The sequence below is a fragment of the Lactuca virosa genome, chromosome 4 (assembly GCF_052849685.1).
Source record: "Lactuca virosa cultivar CGN04683 chromosome 4, Lactuca_virosa_CGN04683_v6, whole genome shotgun sequence".
Taxonomy (NCBI): Eukaryota; Viridiplantae; Streptophyta; class Magnoliopsida; order Asterales; family Asteraceae; genus Lactuca; species Lactuca virosa.
Window position 1 is genome coordinate 142138496 of NC_136429.1, and position 18797 is coordinate 142157292.

Sequence of the window (18797 nt, forward strand, 5' to 3'; positions counted from 1 at the left end):
AATAAAAATAAAAACAAAACCAAAAACAAAACATGATTAGATAGATTTGAGTTGGGGTCTTTATTAAGAAATGAAACCAGATTTTTTTTTTAAGAAACCCCTTTGAAAATAGAGTTAGGATTCGTACATACTTGTAATACTCCATCCTTCCTATCAATTTGTTAGTTCCTGGTTATAGGCTTTATATAATACCCTTACATGCTTTTATTATTTTCTTTTCTATATAACTTTACCTAAATTTTGATATAAAAAAAATAGCATAAGAATGATAAAGTTATAGTGATAGTAACTTAAATAATGTCAATTCTGTTTGTAGACGGGATAGTTGCACATGTCAATTGTGTGTATCTAGACGGGATAGTAGTATAGGAGCACCCCGATGAGTAATTAAGGACTAGATTAATTGAAACACTTAGAAAGATCGACATCAAGGTTTCTTCATGTTCTTCTCATATTTGGCGCTAACTGTTAGTCAACAGGGAGTCTGATATCCTCCGCCATCATCTCTTCTCCGGCGAACTTCTTTCAGCCACATTTCGAAGAAGACAAGATAGACATTTACAGAATGGCAGGTGGTTCTTCGTCATCATTTTTCTCTCAGTTTTGGTCTTCAGCGCTCCGAAGTAAACCAACACTTCGTAATTCATCTCATGTCATCCTCGCAAACCCCGCCGGTGGTCTCGTACGCCGTCTTGGACCTTTTGACTTGCTTTTATTAGGCATCGGCGCTTCTATTGGCGCCGGTATCTTCGTCGTCACCGGCACCGTCGCCCGCGATGCTGGTCCTGGTACGTTTCATCTGACAATTCAAACCTTTCATCGTCGAACTTATCTGTAATTAATAGTTTTCATCCATAAGAATCCAAACGAAAGCATAAGTAATTGATCATGTCTTCCATGATGATTCCACAGGAGTTACAGTTAGCTTCCTATTGGCAGGAGCATCGTGTATTCTGAATGGGCTATGCTATGCTGAACTAGCTTCTCGTTTTCCTGCAGTCGTTGGGGGAGTATACATGTATACGTACACAACTTTTAATGAGCTCACTGCTTTTCTTGTATTTGCACAACTGAATCTTGATGGTCATATTGGTGTGGCTAGCATAGCCCGTAGCTTAGCTAGCTACATAGTTAATATATTAGAGCTCATACCCTCTGTAAAAGATAATATTCCAAATTGGGTTGGACATGGTGGTGATGAAATCTTTGGGTTTCTATCCATCAATATATTGGCTCCAATCCTTCTACTACTTTTGACCATAATTCTTTGTCGTGGTGTTCCAGAATCTACCCTATTAAATTCCATCATGACCATTACCAAGGTTATATATCGATCCATGCATCCTAACTATATATTATTATCCTTCAGATATATTATGTATTTATTTAAACTTTGGGTGATGTGATATGACACAGGTAACTATTATTCTTGTGGTCATCATTGTTGGTGGTTTTGAGGTAGATGCTTCAAACTGGTCACCTTTTGCTCCAAATGGTTATAAACCCATGTTAACTGGGGCGACTACAGCTTTTTTCGCATATGTTGGATTTGATGCAGTTGCTAATTTAGCCGAAGAATCTAAAAGACCACAGGTACGTACGTATGACGTATCATAAAATTAAGATCCAGGATCTTCTTCCTTAATTTGTCCGATTATTTGAAGGATTTTTAAGCGTTTCATGTTTGTTTCCATGCATCAGAGAGACCTACCAATAGGCATGATTGGGAGCCTTGTTGTTTGTCTTGTATTATACATGGGAGTTTGCTTAGTTATAACAGGTATGGTGCCTTATAAATTGCTTGGAGAAGATGCTCCGTTGGCAGAAGCATTTAAATCCAAAGGGTTGAACTCTGTATCAGTCTTGATCAGCATTGGTGCCATTGCAGGGCTTACAACCACTCTACTTGTTAGCCTTTATGTTCAGGTATATATATGTTATATATATATATACATATATATATATATGTTTTTGTTATCAATTCGTTAGTTAGTAATCATATATATCGATCTATCCATAAGTTTAGTCTCGCATGTATGTTGGGATTGGAAGGGATGGTTTGCTACCTGCGATATTTAGTAAGGTTCATCCAACGCGCCACACTCCAATTCACTCTCAAATCTGGGTTGGAGTTGTTGCCAGTATTTTGGCTGGGCTGTTAAACGTCGATCTGCTATCACATATTCTCTCCGTTGGAACACTGGTATGCATGCATACATGTTATTTCTAATTTTAAACAAATTAAGTTATATATTATTCTGAATGACATCATAAAGTTTTAATTTCTACATGCATGCAGACATGTTATTCCGTTGGGGCAGCATGCGTGATGACTCTTCGCTGGGATGATATTGATGATGATGATGTTGATAGTACTGATCAAGTCTCAACCATGTCGAGGATGACAGACATCATCGTGATTGCTTCTTGTGGTTTTGCTGCTGGAATTATATACCGTTACAGTGATTCAACTCTTGAGTATATGTTTCTTATCTTACCCATCGCTATTGCAGTCCTTGCGTTTGCAGATCTTCAATTCGGGCAGGTAAAAGTCATATATAGTCAATTACAGCTACGGCCTTTAGCATTTTCATAATGGAGTTTATACCGGCCCCTTCTTAAGCATTTCTATTAGACAACCAGAAACTCATAAGTATCAAAGATCAAAGAGTAATTCCAGAAGAAAACTTGAAAGATCCGCAAACTTCTTTCACAACTTTTATTAACAAAACTCTTATGTAGAAAGTAAGGAGTTACTAAGCTGGTAAAACGTTTTAAAGAGTTTATCAACAAGAAACAACACCAGAAACGAAAATGACAAATGAATAATGATCCAAATGAGATATTTTCTGAATATTTGCATCCTGCTCCTCTAGCTTCCATCAACTTGTCATTCCAGCCCTGGAATCAGAGACTCACGTTCAACCCTTTAAGTTCCAGCAATACATCTAAAGAAACCCCAGTAAGTCGGTAACATTATACACAATAAAACAAAGTAAATTAATAAACCAAACTTAACATCTAACAACCCTTTGCTAGATAAGACTGAATATTTGTATATAACATATTATAATACTAGTTGTATATTATAATACTAGTTGTGAGACCTATGTATTATAATACTAGTTGTGAGACCTATATATTACATGAGTTTATTTAAAAAAATATTAAATATAAAAACTAAACATTTGAAAAGTTTAAATGTATAAGGAAAATGAGAAAAATATTGAATTATTAAAATTGAAGTGTTTTTTTCTCTTTTAGAAAGAAAGTATTAATAAAATTGATATGCATTTATTATTACATTTATTACAATTATTACATTTAATTGTTATGTGAATTTAATAAAATGAAAAAAAACAATAAATGACATTTGAAAAAAATAATTTAAAATAACCATAAAATGACATGTGACAAAATGAATGAGAGTATACCATGTGTCAAAAATGATTTTTATTTATTAGAATAGAATTTTGACAAGATCATTTGGTAAAGCTAAATGATAAATATAATACCACTTTAAAACAATTCGACAACAAGTATTTTTTTTATGAGAGCATGTATATGGTTTTGCATCATTTTATTTGAGATTGTTGTGATTTGTGGGAGTCAATCGGCTTTTCATTCGATTCGTTTGAAAATCAATCCCAACAAGTAGCATTAGAGCTTTTAGGTGTGGTATCTATTTAATGGTTCACTTTTGATTTTAGGGTTGGCATATTTGTAGTGCACATCAGGTGTTTAATAGAATGTGTGAATCATCATAGAACATAATTGCTATTGCAACTTCGTCATATTTGTATGTGAAAGGATCGTATTCTACCACGAGCACTCAAACTGAAAAGTGGAATGACAATGGAAGATGAAAGCGTGTTGACTGATAGTTGGTGCCACTTAGTCATATACTTTGTATTTTTTTAAGGACAAACTATTTCATGAGCAAGTATTTTATCAAGTATGCCCGACTACCATATATACGGATTACAATGACGCTGACACTAAACATCTGTGCACTTATAGAACCGAGAGTGTCCAGAGTGTTAAGTGCTTCAACATATTAACAAATAGTTTCTACATTTGCTTATGAGCCCATATAGAAAGACATCTATCTGCAAAACATGAAATGTATGAAACTAACATGAAATCATGAAACAATGGAGATTGTTGTATTCAGAAGGATTCTATATTTCATTTGTCTCGGAGTATGGTTTAAATGTTGGTTTAAACCATTACACCATAAATTAGAAGGATTCCCAAATTTATGAAACTCATTAATACACAATACATATTACCAACTAGCAAAAATAAATAAATGATATTCTACCCAAATACATCATGAAACACATATGATATTTTACTAAAATTCATGCCCAGATACAAAAGAAACACCTCCTAATCTTTGAATCTTATTATAAGCCTAATATCTGAGACCCTAATCTGTCTAACACACCCACAAATAATATTCTAGAACAAATCATCAACCATAAGTTTTCTACATAAACAACATGTAGTTTTCTAGGCGCTTAAACCATTAAAAACACCAAAAAAACCCTAAACTTACAAAATCCTCAACCAAAATATATTACCAACCACATTAATACTATGGTTTAAGCATTTTACCTTGAATTAGTGAACACTAATTACAAGAAATTCCATTTTAATGCCACCAATCAGCATAGTTCAATAATTCTCCAAAATCGCCCAATATGAGAGTGAGTTGTAATAAATGAGTTCATCGTGTAACTAATGTCATTGTATCCTACTTGCACGCGACTTGCTACACGACATGCAATTTACTTAGCAAGTAGTATAGACCTTACTCGAAGCCTTTTGTGTTATGTGAATTTCCTTATGACCTGCAAAAGTCACTGACCAATTTGCCTACACATGTACACTTCACCATTTTGTAAAACCTCAATATGTTTGCATATATTAAATCCTCAAAACATTAGATGTCACTTAGGCATATAAAATGGAAGTTTTTGGATCATACATGTGGCGAGCCTCTCGAAGGGGTTCTGAGCCAAGTTTGTTACTAGTCATACCATGAATCAGATTATGTGGTCGTTCATTGACAAAACGCTTCTCATGGAAGTATGGATTTGTAAAAACAGATTCTTGAGTTATTTTAGTATATTTGCGTGCATAGTATATTTGCAAAAAATGGGCAAATAAAATTTGGATCCATGTGTTATTCGTGGACTCTTACTTAGTTTTCTAAAGGGAGTGAAGGGTTATAAGACTTGGTTATCCGATAAAAAGAACATTAATCATTCTCGATATGTCACTTAGTAAAACATTCTTTCTCATTCCACTAAGTCCTTTGGTATATGCAATGTCTACACCTTATTGTGTGGTTGATTTGGAGATCATTATACTTGTTTTGTCAATAGGTTTTTTTAGAATAATAATTCAACTGTAACATCCAAATTTCCAAACCAAAATTTTCATTTTTAAATTCTTGTAATAAAGTTGTTCATAAAAATCATCTCAAGAAAATTACAAATGTCAAATACAGGACATTATCAAAATATCAGAGTGTCCAAAAATATCTAAAATCATAAACTGCAGGTGAATGTGTACAATCAATCATTCTCCTTCCCGTGGTCCTTTGAAGTACCTGAAACACATTTAATTAACAACTGTAAGCACGAAGCTTAGTGAGTTCCCCAAAATACCATATAAATCACAACACAAAATAAACACTTATAGGTTATCAGCAACTCTGCAGACTACCTGAAGTCTCAATGGACAAACAACACGCCCTGTGGGTTATCAACAACCCTGGAGACTACCCAAAGTCTCAGTACACAATGTAACACATATCACAGTAATAGCATATAAACCCAACTGGTTATCATATATATATATATATATATATATATATATATATATATATATATATATATTCTACCACATAGGTAAGAATAGTGATGAGACTCACCTCGCTCAGATGACTGATAGAACTCACACCCGAAATGCCGGAACTAGACTCCGCATAATAGTTACACCAATTAACCCTAATTAATAATTAATGTAATTTTCCATACTCCACTAGTCCCAAGCCAAGTCTAATCCACATTTAGGGCAAAAGGCCATTTTACCCCTTCCAAGATCAAATCCCTCACAAGTTCCCTTAAAGGCACAATTAGATAAAAGTCAAAGAAAGTCAACACTTGGCCTTATGTGCGGCGTACTCAGCTTTACATTGGGCGTAGAGCACACGACTGGAAGGAAACGGGATCGCAACTGGCTATGCTAGGCGTAACTAGAATTACGCTCGGTGTACGTGATCTCAACTCAAAATCCAACTTTTAAGGTCTTAATCATTAAGACACTTTACCCCAAGCTCAGATCTGACCCTAAAAGATGTCCTAATCCATAAAGTCTCTGATAAGCCTTTTCATGGGTAAAGAGAGCTTAATCCCAAAACCCTAACTTCTAACATCACCAAAAACTCCATAACTCATGCATGGATGAAAAGGAAAGGATCAAGCTTGCATTTTTATGACACTATGCACCCTAAAACGTCTGAAAGGACAACTCATATGCTTTGGAGTATTCCATACTCACAAAGATCAAGGTTTTGGGACAGAAAGAACATAAATCTAAGCTTAAACAAGATCTAGGAAAACAAGCTCAAAGGTATTTACTTTATACCTTTAATAGATGAAAAAAGAGATGTAGATTTTGGATCCAAAAGCTTGAATGCACCACCACTTCTTGAATGATATTCCTTTACTACCAATAACACTCAAAAATCACTCAAAAGATTCAAATCTCACTTACAAGGGCTATGGTTTCGATTTTAAGGTTTAGAGGAGTAGAGGCTGGTCATACAAATGTCCAAGGGGAAATAAGATGCTTAAATATGGGACACAACCCTAAAAATTTAGGGTTTAAGGGCAGCACGAGTATTCCTGACGTACTCACGTGTACGCCCAACGTACTCAACCTCCGTCACGATCCACTTATGGCTTTATGCCCACTATAAGGACTAGATTTGCAAAACAATTTCATTTTTAGGTTAAAAGTGGAAATACCTGGAAACGGGTGTTACAATTCTCCCCCACTAGAATCAGACTTCGTCCTTGAAGTCTACCTCCATGTATTACAATTCTCCCCCACTAGAATCAGACTTCGTCCTCGAAGTCTATCTACAGGTATTACAATTCTCCCCCACTAGAATCAGACTTCGTCCTCGAAGTCTACCTCTACGAAGAGATCAGGATAATGCTCACACATCTCAGCCTCGGGCTTCCAAGTCCACTCAGAGCCTTATCGATGTTGCCACTACACTTTGACCAAGTTCACTACCTTGTTCCTCAAGGTATTCACCTTCCTATCCAGAATCGTCACCGGTCTCTCGATGTAATTCAAGTGACTATCAACCTGAATGTACTCCAAAGGAACCACAACTGTCTCATCGGCCATACACTTCCTCAACTGGGAAACTTGGAAGGTGTCATGAATCTGGCTCAACTCCTCAGGCAGCTCTAACCAGTATGCCACCTTGCTCACTCGGACTATCACTCTAGAAGGGCCAATAAACCTGGGGCCCAGCTTGCGCCGCTTCCTAAATCGGATAACAACTTTCTAATGTAACTCTTCTGGTGGCTTTGGGCCGTCAGCAATCTATGTTTCACTTGCTGAATAAGCTCTATCGTATTGAGCACTATCTCAGTGCTCCCGATGACTCTCTTCCCGACCTTTCCCCAACAGATAGGAGTCTGACACTTCCTCCCATACAAGAGCTCGAAGGGAGGCATGCCAATGCTTGCATGATGGCTGTTATTGTAAGAAAACTCAGCCAAAGGAAGGTAGGAGCCCCAACTCCCACCAAAATCAATGATGCATGTCTGCAACATATCCTCAAGCATCTATATAATCCGTTCTCTCTGTCCATCTGTCTGTGGATGATAGGCGGTACTGAAATGTAATCGGGTGCCCAATTCCTCGTGAAAGCTCTTCCAAAATCCGGAAGTAAAACGAACATCCCGGTCTGACACAATAGAAGTCGGCACCCCATAACGTGTCGTAACCTCTCGGACATAGATCACGGCTAATTTCTCAGTAGAAGAGTTCTCACTTATGGCTAAGAAATGATCACTCTTCCTCAAACGATCAACTATCACCCATATAGCATCAAAACCCTTTGCAGTCTTTGACATTTTTGTAATGAAATCGATCTTGATTTGCTCCCAATTCCATAGTGGAACCTACAAGGGCTACAACTTGTCGTGAGGGCGATGATGTTCGGCCTTGACCTTCCGGCAGGTCAAGAACCACTCCACGAACCATGCCACATCCCTCTTTATATACAACCACTAATAGTTATTTTCAGGTCAAGATACATCTTTGTAGCCCCCTAATGAATGGATAATCTCGAATTGTGGGCCTCATCCATTAACACCTGTCGAGCCCTTTAAGCATATGGTACCCAAACCCGTCCATGAAGAGTCAATAACTCCCTACTGTTGATATCAGAGGCTGAAACTTATCTAACTACCCACTCACTCTTCCGATTCTCCTCCTTGATGGCCTTCGACTGTGCATCTCTGATCATCTCCAAGACTGGAGTCATCATGGTCATCATCAAACACACATCCCGAATCGGGGCACTAACTGCCCTCTGGCTCAAGGCATCGGCCACCATATTGTCCTTGCCCGGGTGATACAAAATCACGCAATCATAATCTTTTACTACATCAAGCCACGTCCTCTGCCTCGTGTTCAGATTAGGTTGATTCATAAGATATCACATACTCTTATGGTCCGTGTAGATAGTACACCAAACCCCGTAAAGATAATGGCGCCAAATCTTGAGGGCGGAAACCAACGCCCCAACTTTAGATAATGGGTGGGATACTTCGCCTCATGAGGCTTTAACTACCTCGAAGCGTATGCAATCACATGACGTCTCTGCATCAACACAACACCCAATCCCGAAATGGATGCATCGTAATAGACCATAAAGTTCTCAACTCCCTCAGGGAGGGAAAGTAACAGCGCCTCATAAAGTCTCTGCCGAAGAATCTCAAATGATGCCTGCTGCTCAGGCCCCCATCTAAACACAACATCCTTCCTCGTCAACTTAGTGAGAAGAATTGCAATCTCGGAGAAGTCTCAAATGAATCTCCGATAATATCCCGCCAAACCGAGGAAACTCCAAATCTCAGATGGATACTTCGGAATCTCCCACCACATAATCACCTCTATCTTGGCCGGGTTAACCAAAATACCGTTATGTTTGACGAGGTGTCCTAGAAACTGAACCTCGTGTAACCAGAACTCACACTTGGAGAACTTGGCGTATAGCCTCTCCATTCTCAAAACCACAAGAATCTCGCGTAAATGCTCCTCATGTTGTTCTCTGGTCTTCGAATAAACCAAGATATCATCGATGAAGACAATCACTGACCGGTCCAACATAGGCCTACACACCCGGTTCATGAGATCCATGAACGTTGTCGGTGCATTGGTGAGCCCAAAAGGCATCACCACGAACTCGTAATGCCCATAATGAGTTCGGAAGGACGACTTCTGAATATCCTCCTCTCGCACCCTCATCTGATGGTAACCAGACCTCAGATTGATCTTGGAAAACCAAGATGTCCCCTGCAACTGATTGAAAAGATCATCAATCATCGGCAAGGGATAATGGTTCTTCACCGTCAGCTTGTTCCACACCCAAAAGTAAATACACATCCGGTGCGAAACATCATTTTTCTTGACAAAAAGGATCGGTGCTCCCCACGCCGAACTACTCAGCCAAATAAACTCCTTTCCTAATAGCTCCTAAAGCTGAGAGGATAACTCCTGCATCTCAGGTGGCGTAAGGCGATACATTTTCTTGGCAATCGGCGCCACACCAGGGACCATGTCAATCCGAAACTTCACATGCCTCTTAGGAGGTATACCCGACAACTCCTTCGGAAAAACATCAGGGAAATCACGCATAATAGGAACATCAGAGATAGAAATTGATCTCTTCTTGTCAACCCGAGTATCCACCATATATTCCAGATAACCCATGCACACATGTTGTAAACACTGCCTCGCCCTGGCGGCAGAACCAAAATCCGATCTTGTCCTAGTACCCTCGCCATAAATAGTAAGCACTCCCCACTAGGATCTCGAACCATCACCAATTTCCGCTCATAATTAATCAGAGCCCCAAAACGGCTCAACCAATCCATACCCACAATAACATAGACATCTCTCATTGCAATAGGAATAAGGTATATCGGATACCCAACACCAAAAATCTCCAATACACATCCCGGATAGATGTCAGTAGCGGAGACCGCATGCTCATCAACTATATAAATCCTCAATGGCCTACTAAGGGTCTCACGTGCAATGCTAAAACCACGACAAAAGGATAATGACACAAAAGATTGACTCGCACCGGTGTCAAACAACACTAGAGTAGGTACAGAATTCACAAGGAATTTACCTAACAAGAGTAATATCATAAGCAAACATAAAACAAATCAACAAAAATAATAAAGACACACAACCCAGCCACGACCTTCGGTGACGATCGGGCCTCCTCTACTGTCAGCTGGAATGTTCTCCCCTGAGCCCTCAGAGTCTCTTCCTTCCCCTGTCGTCCATGAGTAATACGCAAAGTAGTAGGAGCAAGAGCCTGAACCATCCTTGATGCAAGATGGGGACACTCGAACCTTATATTACCTGTATAGTAGCAATTGAAGCAAAGCCGAAATCCCTTGGAGAAATCCTTCGCCATATGCCCCTCATTACCACACATGTAGCAAATAGTCCCTGACTAATAGGGTCCCTCATGACCCTTTCCGCAATTGTTGCAAGTCGGTTGCAACTGCACTGGCCTCCTCTCTCTCCCCTGAGCCTCCCTCTCCTCTCTCACATGGGTCTCCAACTCGATCTCCCTTCTCCTGGTATTAGTCTGCAGCTCAACAAATGTTCTCCATGAACTCACAGATATCCTTCCTCAAGATACTCAGATACCAGCTCACACGTGTATGCTCTGATGACACGTGTTCAGGGTTAAACATGGCCCTCTCATGGAACATCCTGGTGATCTCAGTCGTTGTCTTTGTCTTCTGCTTGAGAGACAGGAACTCCTGGGCCAACCACTCTCTCTCAACCAATGGTACAAACCATCTCTGAACATCTCAGTAAATATCTCCCAAGTCACTGCAGAACGCTCCGCAGGATAAGTCAACTGTCATAAATTTCCACCAATCCTTTGCTCCGAAGCGAAGTAGGTTCAGCACAAAGTGAACCTTCTGATTCTACGGAGATGAGAAAGTATAGAAGCAACCCTCAATATCATAAATCCATCTCATCGCAACAATCAGATCCTTGGTTCCGTCAAACTCTGGTGGCTTCATGTTGTTGAACTCCCGATACCACAACAAATCACCCTCGGTGGTCTCACAGCAGCAACGACTACGGTGGTTGTGGCAGCAACAGCCTTAGCGACGACATCATATAGCTCGTTAAAAGTCTCAATCAGCATGGTCTTAATAGAACCGAACATCTATGGTATGGCTTCTCTGATCGCCGTGGGCACCTCTGTGGCAACGAACCTACAGATCTCATCATCACTGGCATTCGGCCTCTCGGGGTCGTTGGAGCTTGAACCTCTGGTAACTACCACACTAAAACACATAAGAAAATGATTAGAATCAGGCTAAAGCGCATACAAAAACACTTACACATTCCTGTAAGTTCCTTAGTACCCTAAGATTCCTTCCCGAGTCGCATACAGATCTGGTGCTTTCAGTATTACGGGCCCAATACTACCTTCCACACCGATCCGTATTTTCCACAGGTTGTCTTCTCAATACCCTAAGTCACAAGAAGTTTATTCCTCAAGGGTATCTATACACTCACCCTCCAGGTTCCTCAGAGCCACTACTAAGCCTCTAGGCACTCATCCTAGACTACTCCCTAACACCGCTCCGCCTCGTAAAGATCTCTGTTATTTTTGCCATTTACTTTGCGTATGCCAATTGCACACAAAACAGGACTTGATAGACATTCGAATAAATGATTCTACCTCAAGTCCACAAACAAACAAGGACAGGAAGAAAGGCTAAATCATGCATTCTAAGGCTATAAAATCTTATCCGTGTATAATCCGCAGCATACACCAAGTAAATTACAAGGATAAGTTCAATCTTAAAAAGCAACCTCCTAGGCTAAAGGCATCACAAATCAGGTTCCTCAGAGCCACTACTAAGAATCTAAGCACTCATCCTAGACTACTCCCCAACACCGCTCCGCCTCGCAAAGATCTCCATTATTCTTTCCGTTTACTTCGCGTATGCCAATCGCACACAAAACAGGACTTGATAGACAGTCGAATAAATGATTCTACCTCAAGTCTACAAACTAACAAGGACAGGAAGAAAGGCTAAATCAGGCATTCTAAGGCTATAAAATCTTATCCATGTATAATCATGCAGCATACACCAAACAAATAACAAGGATAGGTTCAATCTTAAAAAAGCAACCTCCTAGGCTAAAGGCATCACAAATCAGACAACTCTATCACACACTTTCCGAGGGATCCTTAGCCTATCAACTAGCATGCAGTTCTATCAGTTCATAAGATAACAGATCGACGCTACACATAAATAAGTAGAGATATTTTGAAACTACCGCTTGAGCTCTGGCTGATTGTACGCACTGCTTCATCTGGCTTTTGTCCTTTGAAATTCTTTGTTTCTTTTTGAAACGTTTTTATGAAAATCCTCATACCCTTAGTTTGAGTTTGGAATCCCACAAGTGTTCATCCAAATCCCTTAAACCAGGGTTCTGATACCAATTTGTAACATCCAAATTTCCAAACCAAAATTTTCATTTTTAAATTCATATAAAAACATTTTTCATAAAAACCATCTCAAGAAAATCACAAATGTCAAATACAGATCATCATCAAAATATCAGAGTGTCCCAAAATATCCGGAATCATAAACTGCATGCGAATGTGTACAATCAAGCCTTCACCTTCCTGCGATCCTCAGAAGTACCTGAAACACATTTAAACAACTATAATCCCGAAGTTTAGTGAGTTCCCCAAAATGCCACATACAACACATTACAAAATAAACAACTATGAGTTATCAGCAACCATGGAGACTACCCGAAGTCTTAGCACACACAGTAACACATATCATAGTAATAGCACATATACCCAGGTGGTTATATATATACTAGGTTAAAACCCGTAGAAACCACAGGTAAAAACAAAGACTACTGAAAAGAAAAATTTATATAAATGGTTCATATGGTTTACCATGATCACAAACTCAGTCTTGTTAGACCTGCAAAGACAAAATTAGCCTCACATTGATGGACAAAAAAAGACCAAATTAACCTTACACTAATAGACGAAAGTAACAATGTGAGAAAAATGGATTATTCACACAAGTTTGGGAAACCAACGAACCATGTTCGTAAAAAAAAATAGTCTTGTGACCTTTGATACCATTTATGTAATTTTGTCTTAAAGTTATATTATATTGATTTAAGCTTAAAAATATAACAAATTAAAAAAAACAAACAAACAAACAAAATTCCAATGTCCTTTTGTTTTTATATCTATGTTTAGTTTAGTTTAGTTTTGTTTATTATTATTATTATTATTATTATTATTATTATTTCTTCTAAATTACAATATTATGATTGTGACTACATTGACTTAACATATTTCAATAATAATAATTATGATGGCTAATTTTTTTCTTTAATAGTTTTATAGAAAATAAAAATATAATAGTTACTAATAAAATCTATAATATCTAAAGTGATAATATAATACTCCTATATTGATTAATAAAATAAATAGCAAGTTAAATATAAAACTTATTATTTATATGCTTATCAATAAAATATACAGCTAAACATTCAAAATTATTTTTTCTCCGATGTTTACAATTATGATCATAGCCCTTATCTTAATTTAACTTGCTAAAAAAATGCCCCATATTATTATAACAATAACTTAATATAACAACAATTATAATCATAGTTATCTTAAATTAAGTTGTTCCAAATGCCCGAGATTATTATAACAATAATTTAATATAACAATTTAATATAAAAACAAATAATTTTGAGCGGAATCACTAGTACTAACTCATAAAAAAGATATACACTAATGATATGACTTTGACAATTCTTATTTCAAAAAAGGCATGACATTGGTATGAACTACAAGTAAAATACAGTAGGAACAACAAATTCTAAATTCATGAAAATTCAATTCAATATTCTAAATCAAAAGCAACAAGTGCACTTAGGAATGGGCGGAGAGCCATTAAAAAAAATGGTTTAATAAAACAAAAAAAGTGAAACTCAATACAAACCAAAATTAAAACAAAAGCTTCCATTAAGAGTCAAGACTTCCATCTATATATGCTTAGAACAAACTCAAATGCAACTTTCAAGAAATGGCATTTGGGGTATTCTATTTAAAATTTGATCATACTACTTAATCAGTCTCATGGATTGGTCCAATTGCACTCTCTCAAGATATGAAACTCCAAGTCCATATTGAACTCATTAACCAGCGTCAAACTATCAACACGTCTCTTGGTCAGTGAAGTGAGTGTCATCACTAATTTATTATAGGTATGTTTTAATGGAAAAGGATTATATAAAACAACCAAACAAAGCCAACAGGAAGTTGGACAAGATACAAAGCTACAAGAAGAAAAAGGAAGAAAAGCAAAATAGATAAAGGAACAAAGACAATCAATATAGTAAGGCAACACCAAGGTTTATCATTAGAAGAAACCAACAAAACAACAATCTGCCTTTTTAAGATTTACCTTAGAACACCAAATTTTTGCTCAAGAAATAAAAATGAACTTTATGAAATTGGATCGAATCTTTACAACACCAAACTTTTGCACTTGAATAACAATCCACTTCAAGGAAAAACACACTAGATGAATAACAATCCACTTCAAGGAAAAATGCAGCAGATGAATAACAATCCACATTACACCTTGGAATAACATTTGACACCCTCGTTGGAACAGTATAATTTACATTTTTACCCTTGAAATAGTGTCAAGTAATTTCCAATCGCCGACTACTTTTAAATCATGCCTTGATATAATATGCACCACAGAAGCAATGTTGAAAGCGAGTAGATACAAAGAAAAGCATAAACTTATTTGTAAGAGTTGATTACATGTTATATGGCAACAGCCCTAAGCATTGACATCTCAATTTCAATTAACTAAATCATGTTCCATAAACAATTTCCACATAAGCTTCATCAGGTACAGAAAAAAAAAATACAAAAAACACATGTCAAAAACTAAGAAATTGTTAATCACGTAGACTAAGCAAAAAATAAACAAACTTAAGACCCAAGTTTCGAGGGAAAAACATGAAACAAATGCAGGCAATAAGACCCAAGTAAGAACGTCATGGATTTTATTAAAGGGGATGAATCAAACTCATTTTTGAAAAAATGGTATTAAAGGTGGAGACAGGGGATTATAAAATTTAAGTGTTCTGGAGAATAAGACCCTTGTTCATTTTTGTTGCAAATGAGATGAGCAAGAACAGACTGTTGTTGCAGATGAGATGATTATGAAGAGATACAAATGAGAATGAGAGCAAGAAGAAGCAGATCCAGAAGATGAAGATTTTGTTACACCTTTTTTGTTGGTATCATACAGCCTTAATGACTTCATCACTACCTGATTTAAACATCAATACATACAATCATCAAAAAGTAATTTAAGCCTCAACGTTACAACCAATTTTGTATTAATCTTCATATAATCTAAATTCTTATTAAAACACATAAACCACACAATGTTGTTTAAAAAAGTAGAAAATATTTTGCACCTAAATAATCAAAACATTAAAACAAACAAAATCCTACAAACTTGAGCAGTTAAAGAAGCCTAAATTGAAATTGTACTTGACTAAAAGTTAAAGCATTTAAATAAAAAAAATCTTAGTTACCAGAATCAAGGGGAAAGAATGGATTGATGTTCTTTCATCACCTCTAAAGTTTCCAAATCTGATATTGGTTCCTCAAACATATCTCTAAAAGTCTAAGGGTATCCTGTGAAGCCAGTAAAAGTTCAAAATCAGATGTAGAAATTCCATTACCGACTTTATTATTAATAAAACACATCAAAAACAAAACATCTTACATATTTACATCTTGCGGTTGAATCAAAATAGAAAAAAGCAACAATTTCACTTCTAATAGCCAAATGAAGAGACCTTAATTCTGATGTTTATGGATTGTGTTGTCATGTTGAGAGAAACTGTAAAGATGAAGAAAAAAGTGTGCAACCATGGTTATAGGAATTGATTATGAGATGGTTTTGCTTCAAAACCCTAGCTTCCTTCAAAATTAGATTTGTAATTGTTTATCAATAAAACGAAACTGAGAAAAATTAGGAAACTTCAGAGCGTCAAAATGAGCGGGATTTGTCCCAAATTGACTTATACCGAATACTGAGTGAATAAGAGGGTAGAATAGTAATTTAACTTGTACGAATTATGAGTTGAGGAAATGCCATGTGGAAAAATTGGTTTTATTTATTAGATAGGGGATAAGGGATATATATATATATATATATATATATATATATATATATATATATATATATATATATTCTACCACACAGGTAAGAATAATGAGCATACTCAACTCGCATAGATGATTGATAGAACTCACACCCGAACTGTCGGAACTAGACTCCGCCTAATAATTACACCAATTAACCTTAATTAATAATTAAGTTAATTTTCCATAGTCCAGTAGTCCCAAGCCAAGTCTAATCCACATTTAGGGCAAAAGGCCATTTTTCCCTTTCCAATACCAAAACCCTCATAAGTTCCCTTAAACGCACAATTAGACAAAAGTCATAAAAAGTCAACACTTGGCCTTTGCGCAACGTACTCATCTCTACGTTGGGCATAGAGCACACGACTGGAAGGATGCGGGGTCGCAACTGGCTACGTTGGGCGTAGCCAGAATTATGCTCGGTGTACGGGATCTCAAACCAAAATCCAACTTTAAGGTCTTAATCATTAAGACACTTTACCACAACCTCAAATCTAACCCTAAAAGATGTCCTAATCCATAAAGTTTCTGACATTATGCCTTTTCATGGCAAATGAGAGCTTAATCCCAAAACCCTAACTTCTAACATCACCAAAAACTCCATAACTCATGTATGGATGAAAGGAAATGATCAAGCTTGCATTTTTATGACACTATGCACCCTAAAACATCTGAAAGGACAACTCATATGCTCTGGAGTATTCCATACTCACAAAGATCAAGGTTTTGGAACAAAAAGAACATAAATCTAAGCAAAACAAGCTCCAAGGTATGAACTTTATACCTTCAATAGATGAACAAAGAGATGTAGATTCTGGATCCAAAAGCTTGAATGCACCACCACTTCATGAATGATCTTCCTTGACTACCAGGAACACTAAAAAATCACTCAAAAGCTTCAAATCTCACTCACAAGGGCTAGGGTTTTGATTTTAGGGTTTAGAGGAGTGGAGGCTGGTCATAAGAATGTCGAAGGGGGAATAAAATGCTTAAATAGGGGACACAACCCTAAAAATTTCGGGTTTAAGGGCATCAAGAGTATGCCCGACATACTCATGTGTATATCCAGCGTACTCAACCTCCGTCGCAGTCCACTTATGGCTTTACGCCCAACGTAAGGACTAGATTTGCAAAACAATTTCATTTTTAGGTTAAAAGTGAAAATACCTGGAAACGGGTGTTACATCAACAATAAAAAATATGCTTAATAAAATAGAATTGGGTTACATGGTATGAATTTATGAGGATCCGAATTAGGCGGAGTGATATTTATTTCTTGAGGATGTTATCCACTCGAGAAACCAACACACTTGATGCTCGCTTGAGTGGTATATGGATTAATTGTATGTAAACACAAGCTGTAATGAAAGACTCGATTATACTATTGGAGTTGTACATGAGGATCTATATGGATTTAAAGATGCAATAGACATGTGTCGTTGCAATTCATGGTTGAAGTCTACGAATAGAACACCCAACTTGTCGCTAAATGTTAGTCATAATAGAACGAGATACAATATGATGACATTTTTGCTTGGTGGTTATATATATATATATATATATATATATATATATATATATATGTGTGTGTGTGTGTGTGCGTGCATGTACGTGTGTGTCTGTGTGTATGTATGTATGTATGTCTATGTGTTAATTGTCTGTTATTGTTTCTCAAGGCATGGATTTGGAGAAACTTGATGTGAAGACCATTTTCATCTATGATGATTCACTAGAAGCGATTTATATGGATAAATCAAAAGGTTTTGAAGAAAAAAGGCGAAGTTAGTTAGGTTTCAAACTTCATAAGTCACTATATTGCTTCAAGGATTTCAGACAAGTCGATCAACTTAAATAAAACTTAAACCAAGATCGAGATGAAAGACCTTAGTGGGACAAAGAAGATTTTGGGTACATCAACTACCTAAGAACAAAAATAGTAAACATTAAACTTGACTTAGTTAGGGTACATCCAAAATATGTTGAAACATTTCGAAATAGATCGTACAAAGGCATGAAATACGCCCATGTTGAGACACATAATGATTTCGGTAAACGATTACATTGATTCTAGTTTGGATACAACTTAAATGTGCATGGTACCATACATACAGACAATTAGAAGCATACTTCATGCAAGAAAATTTTTCATTAGCATGTATATGTCTAAACATGGTAAGACATATTAGAATGAAATGAA

General features: G+C 36.9%; 1 protein-coding gene across 1 annotated transcript in view; it reads left to right on the plus strand.

Annotated features, from left to right (window-relative positions):
- The first annotated feature begins 472 nt into the window (after positions 1-472).
- The window catches only part of LOC145168540 (cationic amino acid transporter 9, chloroplastic-like), a 38958-nt gene continuing 20633 nt past the window's right edge, over positions 473-18797 (plus strand). Inside the window, exons 1-6 of the mRNA XM_079087329.1 lie at positions 473-788; positions 913-1322; positions 1417-1593; positions 1702-1926; positions 2027-2203; positions 2300-2545. Of these exons, the coding sequence (XP_078943455.1) occupies positions 566-788; positions 913-1322; positions 1417-1593; positions 1702-1926; positions 2027-2203; positions 2300-2545 (1458 nt within the window). The 5' untranslated portion in view covers positions 473-565. The remainder of the gene's footprint in view (positions 789-912; positions 1323-1416; positions 1594-1701; positions 1927-2026; positions 2204-2299; positions 2546-18797) is intronic.